Source organism: Gobio gobio (assembly GCF_949357685.1).
Source record: "Gobio gobio genome assembly, chromosome: 1".
Lineage (NCBI taxonomy): Eukaryota > Metazoa > Chordata > Actinopteri > Cypriniformes > Gobionidae > Gobio > Gobio gobio.
Window position 1 is genome coordinate 31010592 of NC_137097.1, and position 15115 is coordinate 31025706.

Below are 15115 nucleotides of genomic sequence, written 5' to 3' on the forward strand. Positions count from 1 at the left end.
TCCACTTTTAGTGTCCAAGCAATTTAAAAAAAAAAAATGTATGCATGCTCGTAATCTTCAATAAAAATAACTCCCCCTCCCCTCTTGCAGCGACATCTCTTCTGTTCTCTGATGGTGAGGGCGGGGCAACCTGTCACTCCAGATCCACCAATAGCAAACCACAAATATCCAATAAACTCCCCATGGACAAAATCAAGCCCGCCCTACATTTGTTCTTGTTCGTGAAGCTGTTTCACTTAGTCTTTTCTTCCCTATTGTGATGTATACATCCAAATCGCAACTTCTGCTTCATGCCGATTTTGACATGCAGTGCTTAGAGTAGATTTAATTCAGAGAGAGAGAGAAAGAGAGAGAGAGAGAGAGTACCTGTGGTGTGGGTGAGTTGAGGCCTGGCTGAGAAGGTCACTGGACAGATGAAGAGATGAAGGGGGCGGAGCCTCAGTGCTGCTGCTCGGGCTCTGCCGGGGACTGGCCTGCAGTTATTGACATAAATAAAAACTTTGTGGTCTAAAAAAATATAAAATAAAAAAACCATAGCCATGAAACGTGACAATGACAAAGGGACCCATATGGGGGAAGAAATCATCAAAATCAAACAAAAAAGAAGGGAAAAAACAGTAGGAAGGGGGAAGGGAAAAGAAAGTGTAGCAGAGAAGAATTAGAAATTGTTAGAAATAAAAAATTATAAAAATAAAATAAATTTTTAAAAAGGACAGCAGTGCAGACTGCAAACCGACAAAAGAGACATGAGCTGAGAAGTAAACGCATTATTACAGATTATTGACCGTTATGAGCAAAATCTTTCAACATCTGTTCGTCTACGAGGAATGAAGTGGACAAACATGGGAAGGCAAACAAACGAGTAGTCTTGAACGCCACCAGCAGATGAAACGAGGGTGGATTGAGCTGGCAGACTGACCTTCTTGGCGGACAGGGCGAGTCGCTTGGCGGGCGGGGGGGACATGGTGCTGACGGCCTCTGATGTGACATTGGTGAGGGCCTGGGGTTTGAGCTTCACCACCTTCTGCTCCTCTGAGTTCACACGATCTGTGCTCTTAGCTGGAGACGATAGCGCGTTCACACTAGACGTGTCGCCAACAGGCGCGCTCCTCGTGCCAATAGACTCCTGACAGAGAGAACACAAACCACATGTGAGATGAACATCAAACTGCGTTCATAATGTGAATGCTCAATGAATATGTAGTGCTGAATAAATGAGGGGAAAATCTTCAGACTTGAACTTGGAAGTTACTTTTTCCGCTGCATACCAACTTCTGTTTACACAAGTATAATAGGGCTGCACGATACATCAAAATAAGATTGATATCGCGATATGGCTTAGTGCAATTGTAGTTTAATTAAACATGTGCTACCACTGGTTTCAGAGTTTTACACGCCCGATATCATGAGCTGCATGCGTGTAAATGAACACGGTGCTGAGCTTCACTCTGAAATATTTTTATTTGCCAGCAACCCGTCAAAATAAATGCCTGATGGGTTCATGTTTAAATGTAGATATTAAGACATAAATATTAATACTGTAATTGAATTTTGGTAAAATAACATACATTTTTATTTCACAGTACAATGTAGTATTACAGTTTTTTATATTTGATTTGTTAATAATAAAAGCACAATAAAACCATAATTTATTATTTTATATTCATATTGAATTTGTCAAAAACAGTGGAAAACACCCAATTTTTCAACACTGGAAAATATTTGGTGTAGGATTGATATTTGAATTCACTGCGCTATTTGCCATTTCTTTGTAATTGAGAGAATTTAAGTAGAAATGCTGAAAAAATTATTGTAAAATTGAATCCAATAATCATTATTTACAACTTCAAAAAATATTTTATTACTATGACACTTTTCCTAATTCGTTCAGCCCTCAAAATAATTTTGCCATTAAAAAGTCTTCAGAGTAAAGTATTTTAAAATTAACTTTTTTTTAATTATTTTTATTTTCTATGCAGATGCAACAATCACCCCACTCACTGTAGAATGATTAATTCTTTCCAAATACAGCTGATATTCAAGTCATCTGGTGAAACTTCCTGTATGTTTTTAATGATCACACACAAAAAAAAATATATCACAATATCAGTTTTATCCAATATCGTGCAGCCCATGTCATCATACCGAAACTTTTGCAGGACTGTCAAAGTTCACTTTGCGTGAGAAAATCCATCGCTTAAACATGGAGGGACTTACTTTAGACTCGGAGGAGGTGTCTGCCGAGGAGCTGTCAGACAGGGATTTGAGTGAGGTAGATGATGGCAGGCCACGGCCCTCGCCGTTGCTCCTCTTGTCTGTGTCAGGTTTGGGGAGGCCGTTGGATGGAGCAGGGGTGCTGCTGCGGGACTGAGGCTGAGGTATGGTCTTCTTCACTTTCTTAAAGGACTCCTCGATCAGTGTGGGTCCACTGGGCAGCTTGGGCAGGGCATGAGACGAGCCTGTACCATTAGACATCTTAGGCGATTGGATCCCTGAACAGTTCCTGGCTACTGGAATACCAAGACCTCCATCCACAGACTGGATTTTTCTTAGCTGAGCAGGATCAAGCTTCTGTAGGAGGAAAAATACGATTTTTTCTTTTTATGTTTAAAAAAATAATTTTCGCAGTTGCAATGTTGTGCCAGTGGCATCTAGAACAGCGGTTCCCAACCCTGGTCCTGAAAGACCCCCAGCACTGCAGGGTTAGGGTACATTTACACAACAATTATGTACTCAAAACGGGAAAGCTTTTTCTTTGCTTACAGACAGTAGCCGTGCTTCCATTACCCTTCAAATTGTGCCAATTGAAATTGAAAATGCGCCCAATGGAAACGCCTCAATTTCACAAAAACTCACATATAAATCGCAAAAAAGTTTACACTCGCATTAGTACGTTTTCAGGCAATTCGAAAAAGGATATTTTTGCCAAAACTGCAATGGAAAAAGTTTTCACATTTACAAGTCACCTGCCATACGTAAAAGTTGATCATTCTTTACAGATGATGCTGTGTGTTTGGACAAAAGACGAGAGAGAGTTCTTTATTAAACTCATAATAGACAATAGAATTACAGGAATACTGGACTCTAGACAACAAAGAAATGCCACAAATGATCATGAAGACCTTGAAGCAGATATGAGGGAGAAACACCCAGAAATGAGTGCCTATGGGAACGTCTGCCAATTCCAATTGTGGCTGAAACAAATAATTTGTATTAAAAAAAAATTTAACCAATTTTAACATTTAAAAACAGACATGTTCAAATTACAAAGTAATTTAAATAATACAAAGTATAAGTTTCAACCACATGGTGGAATTGGCAGACGTTCCCTTAAGCATCATGCGTCGTGGTAGCGTGTCAAAGCATTGAGTATAAATATGCAGCTATAATGCATGTAGGTGATTTTGAATACATTTTTCATGTCGATATACAATGGTTACAGGCACTTAAACTGATCGTAGTATTGATATCTTTGTAAGACTGCTGAATCAATAGAAGAGTTAGCCTAGAAACCTAGACACACCCAAGCAGCACCATATCTAATTTGCAGCCAGGGTAGTCTAGCATCCGTTGGCTTGCGAGCTGGAAAAACCAAACTCTGGTCAGGCCAATCGTGTATAGAGTCGGTGGGCAGGCTGAACATAATGACGGCAGAGTTGCGGCAGTTCTGCATGCTACTTGTAAACAAAGAAGCTGGCGAACAGCGCTCTTTCGAATCAGCTTTGGCCGTGACTCTGGAAGACTTGGAGTTAAGCTTTTCTTTGACAAAAGAACAAAGCACGGCACTGAAGTCAATCTTAAAAAAAGATGATGTGTTCAGAGTTTTGCGGACCAGATACGGCGAAAGTTTAATCTATCAACTAGCTCCGCTTCACATTCTTCATTCAGGGTTCTTGCAGGTTTCAGAAAGTCAAATTTAAGACCTTTTTAAGACATTTTAAGACCATAAAGATTGAAATTTAAGACCTATACGACGCATTACCAAAATGATTTAAATCAAAGAAATAATAAAAAAAGCAATGACATTAGTAACCCTCCACAGCCAACAACGTGCCAAATGCCCAAAACCTTAGGCCCAAAATGAAAATAGGCTAAAACAAACTTGCCCTCAAATAGAATAGATTACAAAACAGCATATTAATAGCCTAATAGAGATTGAACAGGGGATGCACTAGGGAGATAGAATAAACTAGGGATGCACGATTTGGGGAAGATATCTAATTGCGATTATTCTGGTTAAAATGCAATATTATTATTATTTTTTTTACAAATGAAAAGTGTGCATATAACATTTTATATATTAATGTTTATATATTAACGAGACTAATAATAATGATTATATTCAATAAATACAAATATTTAACAAAATTAGAAATATTACTATTACAATTACATTTTAATTATTAAAAAATTAAAAATAGAGTATTTAAGAATACTCTATAATATAAAAATAACATTTATATTTTACAGAAAACTTATTTTACAAAAAAAACCTGCTGGGTTACCTGTTAATATGCAGACAGCCTATGACTAAAAATCATTAGAAAGGTCTAAAGATTTATTGTAAAAAATCAAATTAAAAAATAAAGAAATTCTGTGCTTTTTATCTGTGATATAAATTTCTTAAAGTCTATGTATTTAATATGAAATATGAGCCTCTTATGCATCCACTGTGGGGGAAAAACTGTACATTGGAGAAAAACATATGGGTTGTCATATAAATTTATTTAGAGAGAAGTATTATTTTTCATATTTGTTACCCAAACTGGAAGCCAGAGGGCGCCCTCAAGCAGAAACTCCACATTTCCCTCAGAGAAGTAATCCATAGCCCTAATGTGAAGCTAGCAATGTAGGATAAACTGAAGATAGAAACGCTTTGACTGATGAAACGAAGACATTAAACATTGGAGTTCTTCAAGCCTTCACTATTGTCATAATAATAAGGTATGCAGTGCTGATTGAGTGCAGACTTTATCACTGTTTAGAATAATATAAAACAATGCACGTCTGCCTCATTCTGTCCAGAAAAATACAACGTTATTAAATGTAGACGTATTTTGCGGGCAGGTAATTGCATTTATCACGGGATTTGTAGTTTTATCACCGAGTACGAGTACCAACACCCCCAGAAAGAACTACAACACACCGAACGAACGCTCTGAGGGCGGCGCAGCAATGACTCTAGAGCGCCGCTTTGAGCTCCGCTTTTGCGATTCGATACTTTTTTGCTACAGTGTAACGTAATACCTTTCTGCAGCCAGCATTTCTGGAAATGAACGAGGATAACACTTTTTTTAAGACCTAACTAAATTAAATTTAAGACCTCGGGTGAAAATCTGGCCGTTTTTAAGACGTTTTAAGGCCTTAAATTAAAAAAATTAAATTTTAGACATTTTAAGACTTTTTAAGACCCCGCGGGAACCCTGTTCATTGCTCTGGTTGGTTGTAGCACTATCCTATTGTGTGCAGAGGGATTTTGAAAGACAAGCGTTTTTCCCAACCCTCGGATTGAGTCCTGCCAATGGTGAGTTCCCAGACCCAACATGTTGATAGGGGGCTTGTCAGTGCATCCTTCAATGTAAATCCATGGGATTTTGTATAGCGATTCCTTTGTTTTTATTCAAATCAAATCTCCAGATGGTGTCAGACGTGCCTACCTTTGCAATCTGTGGTGAAGACAAAGGTCCATTGAATGTGCTCTTCTTCAGCTGCTCCGGTGTCATGTTAGTTCTCCCAGAGTGCACCATGTTCTGCTTTGTATTTGAAGCATCTGTATTTTTCTTTTCAGGGATCCTACAATACAAAAGTTGTAATTGTAATAATAATGCAAATCTACTTGCTACTGAAACATGAACAGCAGATGAAAGAGCATGGATATTACCTCAGGTAAAAGAGGACATAGGCCTGCTGATTAAGGACAACCTTGATGTTACTGGAATGCACCATTGAGTCATTCATCTGGTACCACTGCCCATTACTGGCCTATCAAAGGACATTTGTCAATATTAAATCAAACAAATTTAAAATGAAAGAGACAACACATTATCAACTTTCCCTCCTATGGGCTAGTTGACTAACAAACGTACCTACAATGCAATATATGGTCTCTCATCCAGCTCTGTGTGTGTGTGTGTGTGTGTGTGTGTGTGTGTGTGTGTGTGTGTGTGTGTGTGTGTGTGTTTTTTTTTTCCCTTTAACTAGGGACTTCTGAGATTCTAGCCATCACTGAAAAGGTTTTATCCCCACTATATTAAAATACTGAAGTCATCTGAGGTCATTGTAGTAAAGTCAGTAGCTATAACTGTTTTTAGTAGCAACAGCTACAATGAGGTCTTCTAACTTGCATCGTTACAAAAAGATAAAGAGCCAGTAGGTTGACAGCAGTGAAAGGTACAGTTTAGCAGTTATTATACAAAAGACTTGACCGCTTGGCCAATTAGAATCATTCTCCAGAGTAATAATTATATAATTATTATAATTAATAATAATAATAAATGACAGACTAGCAAGTTACCACAAGTAAAAAAGCATGGTTCCAGTGGTTTTTGGGACATGTACCAATTGACTCGTTCCACAGACTGTGATGATACTTTTCCACAGTTACTAACATCGTAAAATAAGTTTTTTTTTTTTTTTTCATTGTTTATATACATGTTCATATATATAAAAGCATATTTATAACATTATTCTGTGTTCTATTACCTTGGCATTACATTTCAGAAAACTAGCGTTTCAAATACAACAGCTGATGAAGTGACTGAATATTTGACATTTTCAATATTCCTTTCCTCTTTTGGAAAGTCTTAGAAATGCTATTGTTAATATTTCTTGGTAACACAATTTTGATGGTCCCTTTTGAACATTCTGTTGACCAAGAAACGTTGCAACTACATGTCAACTAACTCTCATTAGAGTATTAGTAGACTGCCTGCTTAATATATGCTAATACTTTATTTTGTTTAACAGTATACTAGGGCTGGATATTGACAAATTTCACAATTCGATTCGATTTCGATTCACAATCTTGCAATTCAATTTGATTTTGATTCGACTCAATTCAATATCGATTATTTTGGATATATATCAGGTACAATACATGGTAAAATTTTCTCAAGGAAATCAAATCTCTTAACTAATGCTGTAAACTATGGGAGTCAGTTGTAGCCTATGCTATACTATACTATAATATTGAAGGTAAAAATTAACTGATTTGTATACAAACCCTTAAATTACACTTATTTTTTTAAAATAATGTTCTATGAAATATAAACATTTAAAATGTTGGCTGTCATAAAAACTTGCCAAATTTATTAAAACATGCATTAAATAATGAAACATAAATTATAATGAATATGTAATATGGTGCATACATTTAGCAAAATGCTCCTCTCTAGAGTGACTAACGAGTTTGTGGACACTGGATATGTTTTTTCTGAGGTAAATGTGACATTAAAAGCTGTTTTACTGACGTCTTTCCATGGTTGAAACACTAATTGAGCGATTCCTTGTGACATGGTATTACCAACTTTATGGCGTTACTAAATCACGGTACCACCACAGTACTTGTAAGAGATGATCCAATCAAATCCTGATTGATAAAATCTAGTCTTGTCCTAAGTTATTTAGTGCTACATTTACTGCTTTTTTAAGTGCCTCTATTATGCTTTTTCAGATATTTCCATTCATGTAATGTAAATAGAGTTATTGTCTTCCCCCGCCAAAAAAACAAAAACACGATTCCATGTCTTTCTTGCTTCTCGATTTTACATAGGTTTGTTACAAATTTGAACAATGCCAGCCTGTGGGCTTCCTTAGCTGCCCGTGAACAAATGTCTACTTTAACCTACATGCACTACTTTAACCAAAATACATGGCGCTCACCTTGACATAGCAGTAGTAGTGTCCAGCATGGCAGCTGTAGCCCGAGTGCACAAGAACAGCATAGAGGCCATACATCACAGGATCTCCAGTGCTCTGGGACATGTACGGACGAATGTTCAGGAACTCTGGGTAGCCGACATCCTACCAGAAAACCATCAATCAGTGGTTTGATCACAGACTTAAGGCCTGTTTGCGTGGCAGTGGCGTGTGTAGGCTGATACCTTGGTAATTTTCCCTCCACTGAAGTTGGCGAACCGTTTAAGTGACAGTGTCAGCACATTTGATGTTCTGTGAACTGTGAACCGCTTAGACGCTGGAACTTTCTTCTTACATCTAAAGCAAGAAAAGAAACAACTAATTCTGAACAGAGTCTCCAGAGTTGCAAATATGTTCTGAGTGGTTGCAAACTGAATCAAGAGCTTGATTGGCCTCCACTCATGTTTTGACGATATATATTAAGATGGGTGTGCAACTCACTTGGCACACATGTAGGCGTTCTCGCCACTCAAAACGTCAGGCTTGACAAATAGTTCCAGAGCGCGAACGATGTTGGCCGCTTGCTGAAATGGAGAGTTAATGTTATTCAGAGGAGATTCAAGCCTGGGACAAACGACATTCATCATCCTGACAGGGCTTTTGAAAAAGTCAGAATCTCACCCGAATCTCCAGAGCGATGTCCAGGTATGGGTCATACGTATCGGACACGCTTTTACAAACAGAGCACTTCACTGCAAAAACACAAGAAAACTATATAAAGACACCGATTCTGACTTTATAACTCACAATTGCGAGTTTATTTTGCACATTCAGAAAAAAAGTCAGAATTGTGGGATGTAAACTCACAATTGCGAGTAAAAAAATCTGAATTGTGAGATAAAAAGTCGCTATTGTCTTTTTATTCCATTGCAGAAACAAGCTTCCATAGAATCCTAGAAAAAAAGGTATCAGTTTCCACAAAAATACTATGGTTTTCAGCATTGATAAGAATAAGAAACGTTTCTTCAGAAGCAAATCAGCATTTTAAAACGATTTCTGAAGGATGTGACACTGAAGACTTTCTATTCACCCATCCATCAGGCTTGGAGATATGGCTTAATATCTAAATTATAAACTCATGCTTTTTTTTTTTTTACTGTTGACTTTACCTATATCATCCATTAAAGGGACAGTTCACCTAAAAAGGAAAATTAGCCCATTATTTAGGCTACTCGCCCTCAAGCCATGTGTATATGACATTCTTCCTTCAGACGAGAGTTGTCCTGGCAATGGGTTTGTGTAAGAAAAATATCCATATCTAGCTTCCAGCGAAATGCCTTCTGTATTCAACTAACATAAAACTGGCACAATGACGACATCGAACGTAGCGCAAGCGATTTGAACTGCGAGAGGCGTTACACTTTCTGCGCAAGTTGAATACAGAAGGCCCTCCGCCTAATATTACTTTATAACGTGATAAATATGGATATTTTTCTTACACGAACGCATCGATTCGCTTCAGAAGGCCGTTATTAACCCCTGGAGCCGTGTGGAGCACTTTTATAATAGATGGATTTTTTTGAGCTTCAAATTTTGGGCTGCCATTCACTGCCATTATAAAGCTTGGATTAGCCAGGACATTTGTGACCCTGGACCACAAAACCAGTCATAAGGGTAATTTTTTTTTTAAATTGAGATTTATACAATAATAAATAAGCTTTCCATTGATGTGTGGTTTTGTTAGGATAGAACAATATCTGTCCGAGATACAACTATTTGGAATACAACCTGGAATCTGAAGGTAAAAAAAAAAGAAAAAAGAAAATCTACATATTGAGAAAAATTGCCTTTAAAGTTGTCCAAATGAAGACCTTAGCAACGCATATTACTAATAATAATAAATTTTTGGTAGGAAATTTACAAAATATCTTATTAATAATAATAATAATAATAATAATGTGCAGCATCCACTGGATGATGCGATGGCCGCCATATTGCGCCAGAACACCTACCACACACCAGCTGATTGGTGGAGAGGAGACAAGAGCGATGAAGCTAATTATTAGGAGGATGGGGATGATTAGGAAGCCATGATGGACAGGGGCCAATGGGCAAGTTTGGCCAGGATGCCGGGTATATTTAAATGACCACAGAGAGCCAGGACCTTGGTTTTAACGTCTCATCTGAAGGAAGGTGCTTTTTACAGTAGAGACAGTTCAGTGTCCCCGTCACTATACTGGGGCATTAGGACCCACACAGACAAGAGGGTGAGCACCCCCTGCTGGCCTCACTAACACATCTTTATCTTCATGGAACGTGATCTTAATATCCTAAAGATTTTTGGCATAAAAGAAAAGTGGATAATTTTGACCCATACAATGCTATTGTTGGCTATTGCCACAAATATACCTGTGAGACGCATGACTGGTTTTGTGCTCTATGGTCATATTTATTAATATAACTCTGATTGTATTCGTCTGAAAGAATGTCATAAACTCCTAGGATGGGTTGAGGGTGAGTAAATTATGGGATAATTTTAATTTTTGGGTGAACTGTCCCTTTAAGTTTACAGCTTAATTTTTTCCTATGCCAGCAAAATCACATTTTCCTTTGAAGTTCATCATGAGAGCCTTGAAATTCATGTGGTGTTCATGCTCACCTCTTGACCTCAAATAACCCCCAAAAATCTGGTGGACCAGCGTGGTGGCCTGTGTCTGTCTGTCCAGCCTGTGAAGGAAAGGGCTTGTTATTCCTCTGATACAATAGAGCAAACTCTGTGGTTTTCACTAACAAACTCTTTTTGGTCTTACTTGGGATATCCGTTCAAACAAGCTTTCTGCATTGCATCAATGGTGTAACGCAGAAACTCGTGAGCATCCTCTTGGCTCCCAAATCGAAAATGGCGAGCAATTTCTGAAGAATGGATTAAAAAAATAAATCAGGTTATGTCAGAGGATAAGAGAGGAAAGGGAGCAAGAAAAATAACAGAACAGAAACGACACTCCCAGGAGTATCTGGGAAAACATTTTCATGACTCAACACTTGGTCAGAGGCTACCCACAGTAGTCATCAGCAGCACTTCCTGTAACGTGCAAGTCATCTCTAAGCTGAAAAAGCCATTTGGAAATGTTGCATGTTTATTTGATCAAACTTAGCCATTAGAGGAAGCTCTTACTTTTCAGATCTCGGATGAACGATACAGGCTTGATGGCATTGCCGGTGTTGGCAAAGGCTTGGATGATGTGGTTCTGCATTACGCAAATCATGCAAAATCCAGATTGGTGACCTGAAGGAGTCAAAAGAGGGATTTCACATCAGCAATCATAGTGAATTCCAGACATGAAACATCCTACGGGACAAACCATCTACCTCAACAATGTAGGGGTGTGACGACACACTTAGATCACGAGACAAGACAAGATTGGGTTCATGAGAACAAGACTTTTTTGCACAGTATTTTTAAGAAATCCTCAATGACAAAATTCATGACTGGAAAAATAGTCTGTAGATGAATTTTGAAATGTTTTAACTAATCATCTTGTAATGAATGTCATTTCAGTTCTACTTTCTGAGAATGAATTATCATAATGCATTGAAAGACAACAATACAAGCACTGTAACAAACAAACTCAACTAACTGCTTCTGTCCTGTATGATTTCACATGAGTCTCTTCAGATCTTACTGTACATGAATTGTGAGCTTCCAGAACTTCTGACTGAGGCTGCGTGTGACCTCTTAATTCAACTCCTTACCACAAATTGAACAGAAAAAAAACAGTATACATAAATAAATAAATAAAACAAATTCTGCAAACAATAAGTGCAACCATAATCAAATTACGCTCTCAATATTCAAAGTGCAAACAGAGACTAGAACTAAGGGGTGGTTACAACTACACAGCCCAGCCTAGGATAGCTTTGACTAGCTATATTGTATGTCGCATAATTTGCGCAAATCAGGGAGCTCGCGTTTACTTTCTCTTTCAATTCGCGATCGCACGTACTCTGTGTATACAGAGCAGCAGTGCTGAACGTGCATTCTAGACAAGACGACATTTATCAGACACTATCAACCTATGTTGCGCACAAATCTTCTGCCATGGTCCTGTCAATCATCTCACCTTACTCTCGTCACGTGATCAGTGGACTGTAATTCCTGCAGCTCAGACAGAGTGAAGAGCGGAGCAGATGTTTACATTAGTTTACAGTTGAAGCGACCATTTTCCAACTGAATTAAATGTTATTTCGATTTTTTTTTTTTAAAGCAAAACGACAGTGGAGGATATAATGTAAACGTAGCGGTGGCATATTCTATGCTAATTTCAACCTCACGCTCCATCGCGAGACAGCTTTTCACTTGACGAGAAATCTCATCACACCCCTACTACAATGGTAGCATTTTTCTTTTAATTCGAATATTCTCTAAACCAGTGGTTCTCAACCAGGGGCCCGGGATCCACTTCGGGGGCTTGGAACAATTCCAAGAGAGATGGCTATAAAATGGCTTAAGGTCATTTAAAATAGACAAAACAAGCTTTAAAATAAGCTTGTTTAATTCAATTGGTTCTTTCAACAAACATCATTTTTTGACAGCTATCAACATATGCATAGCTAGCTATACATCCAGTTCAAAGGTACAGACATGGTAACTACTATGGATGTGCCTGAAGCGGAATACTTTGTTTGGAAAGGAGCCCCTATATGAGATGAGCGAAAAACATATTTCAATGCTTTTGCGTTCTCTCGCAACTATATAATTGGGTAATTATATTGTATATAATGCACATCCCTAGTAGAGGATGGATACTAACCCGAGCCCGATGGGACCCCACGGGCCGGGCCGGGTTCGGACAGAGATTTAGTAAAAATGTTCGGATTCGGGTCGGGCTCGGTCCGTCAGCGCGATAAGGCATTGAGCATTTGAAATTTAAAACAGCTTATTATGTAGGTAGCCAATGGTCCTGTTTAACTTGATGCAAAGGTTTGTTTTTGTGATTAAAATCAATTTAAAATATTACCCTAACATCTGTCTTCCTGTGTGCGGAAATTTGTTTATGTAGCTATGACAATGCACAACACGTGCTTGCATATTAGGCTACATGTGGCTGGCATTTTATGACGGCCAGCGTGAACCTGAAGGAGACCAGTACCCAACCATAAACCTGGTGTTTTAGTGGTTTGAGTGACTGAACAGAAAATTGACTGACAGCCCCTATCAAGCCATCATCCGCGAGCGGCATCTCAGTTGGATTTTGCGTAAAGTGGAGATCCAAGAACTCCAAAAAATTGCACCTTTCCTTTGGCCTAAATATAGCCAGCTCCGAATGCTGTCCTCCTCAGAGAGAGACAACCTTCACCTGGAGGTTCAGAGACAGCTGAGTGACCTCCACACCGAGGAGACCGCTACTGAAGGACCCGCGCTCAAGAAAGCTGCAGTTGATTTTGAGGAGTAAGAAAATGTACCTGTGGCAGATGCCACGGACGAAGTCGAGATGTACTCGACTCATAATCATGCAATGTAGGACGACAGATGTTTTGGGCTGGTGGAGATATCAGCAACTCAACTACCCGAAGCTTAGTGTCCTTGCCCGCGGCATCCTTGCCATTCCAGCCAGCAGCAGTAGCAGTGAGGCAGGACCATTGAGCAGAGGAGGACGGCCTTGAAGCCATCTACAATTGATGCAATCCTTTTTCTGCATAAAAACCTGGATTAGCCTAAACTTTTGATGGATGGATTATGTAAATAGATCCCAAGTTGCAGTTTAGTAGCCATACAGTTTTCAAGAAAAATGTTAAGAGTGATTTTCATTTCGATAAGCTGCATTTGTGTTAGGTTAATGTTTTCTTCTGTTAGCTTGGCCAATCTTTGTTCATTTCATTTCAATTGGCTATTTGATTGGGCCCTGTGTTAACGTGTGCTTTGTTGCCCCATGTGCGCGTTGATTCCTACAGTTGCTTAATAAAAGCAGGCTTTCCACACAAACAAACATACATACATACATGTGTCATTAGTATGAGAAAAAAAAAAAAGATTTGAACTGTGTCAGGCTCGGACATAAATATATTGATGCCTGTCGGGCTCGGGTCGGGTTCAGTTACTGCTCTGTCGGATGCGGGCCCGTGCTTGCACAGAAAAATGTGGCCGGATCCGCACTCTAATCCCTAGTAACTACCACCTCGCAGAGCACTAATGTTCTCTACAACCACATTAACAAGGGTCTAACATTCACATGTGCCTACTAGCATAGATTATGTTCAGTGAAGTGCTTTCTCACAGGATCGGCTGTGCTCCTTTGAGAGGAGGTAGTTGGCCAGCGGCGGGGTGTAGGTGAGACACTGCACAGTGGAGTTCAGGAAGCAGGTGTTGCCCAAGTTGTGGAGTCCGGCTCCAACCCGATACACCCGCTCCCACTTCATGGACAGCTTGTTGCCAGGGAAGAGCATCTTCTGCGGGGCTGGAATCCCATCGCTCTGCCCAACACTCAGGCTCTCTGATACTGATGGAAAATATGAGACCGGTTTAGTAAAAGAAAAATACCTTTACTTCCATTTTAAAATCATATGAAGACCAAATATATATATATATATTGGTGTCATTCACATGTGATGTGCAGTATTGAGGTGCGGTCACATTTACTTTTGTTTAGTGAATTTTCACAGGCAAAATCCAGCAGTAACCCATGCGATCAGGAATTTAACGTGAGGGGCAAAAGATTTCCCTATGCAGAATCGTCAAGCATATTCCCAACTGAAAGCTGCTTGGATTTTAAATTAATTATTTGTGAGCTGTGCTTCATATATTATTACACTGTTGACAGTAGACAATAGACCTTTTTGCCCACAAAATTTCACTGAAATTTCACTAATGTTATTGCACATTTAAAGTTAACGAATAATTGAGTATGTTTAAAGCCTCGTGCCCACTGTGTGTGCTTATTGCCGACGTTTAAAGCCTCGTGACTAAACAAAGGGCGCCAATGTGAGTGCACACTGACGCAAAATGCCAGGCGTAAAAGCGACTTTTTTAACGCCTCTGGTTGTTTTTTTTTGTTTGACGCGCTGTGTTAAAAACGGGCCAATCAATGAAATTGCCGCTTTTGTTCACGTGCCTGGAGCTGCTGAAGTTACAGTAAAACACGACTTGGTGGCGCTCAAGCACAAGACGGTCTTGCTGAGCACACATTAATACCTAAGAAGAAGACGACGAAGAGGAAGCAAGTAGAAGAAGAAGATGCAACGAGGCAAGAATGTAGAGCTG

The 15115-nt window shown here is 39.0% G+C and overlaps 1 protein-coding gene across 3 annotated transcripts in view; it reads right to left on the reverse strand.

Annotated features, from left to right (window-relative positions):
• usp36 (ubiquitin specific peptidase 36) overlaps positions 1 to 15115 on the reverse strand; it is a 39574-nt gene that overhangs the window by 9799 nt on the left and 14660 nt on the right. For all 3 annotated transcript variants that reach the window (XR_013816420.1, XR_013816421.1, XM_079815979.1), the window contains exons 3-15: positions 14133 to 14354; positions 11033 to 11143; positions 10668 to 10770; positions 10517 to 10584; positions 8539 to 8609; positions 8359 to 8441; positions 8103 to 8214; positions 7882 to 8022; positions 5882 to 5982; positions 5658 to 5793; positions 2218 to 2571; positions 920 to 1126; positions 367 to 473 (exon numbers count right to left, since the gene is read on the reverse strand). Coding sequence is in view for 1 of the 3 variants with exons in the window: in XM_079815979.1 (XP_079672105.1) it covers positions 367 to 473; positions 920 to 1126; positions 2218 to 2571; positions 5658 to 5793; positions 5882 to 5982; positions 7882 to 8022; positions 8103 to 8214; positions 8359 to 8441; positions 8539 to 8609; positions 10517 to 10584; positions 10668 to 10770; positions 11033 to 11143; positions 14133 to 14354 (1816 nt within the window). In the remaining 2 variants the exon portion in view is untranslated. The remainder of the gene's footprint in view (positions 1 to 366; positions 474 to 919; positions 1127 to 2217; positions 2572 to 5657; positions 5794 to 5881; positions 5983 to 7881; positions 8023 to 8102; positions 8215 to 8358; positions 8442 to 8538; positions 8610 to 10516; positions 10585 to 10667; positions 10771 to 11032; positions 11144 to 14132; positions 14355 to 15115) is intronic.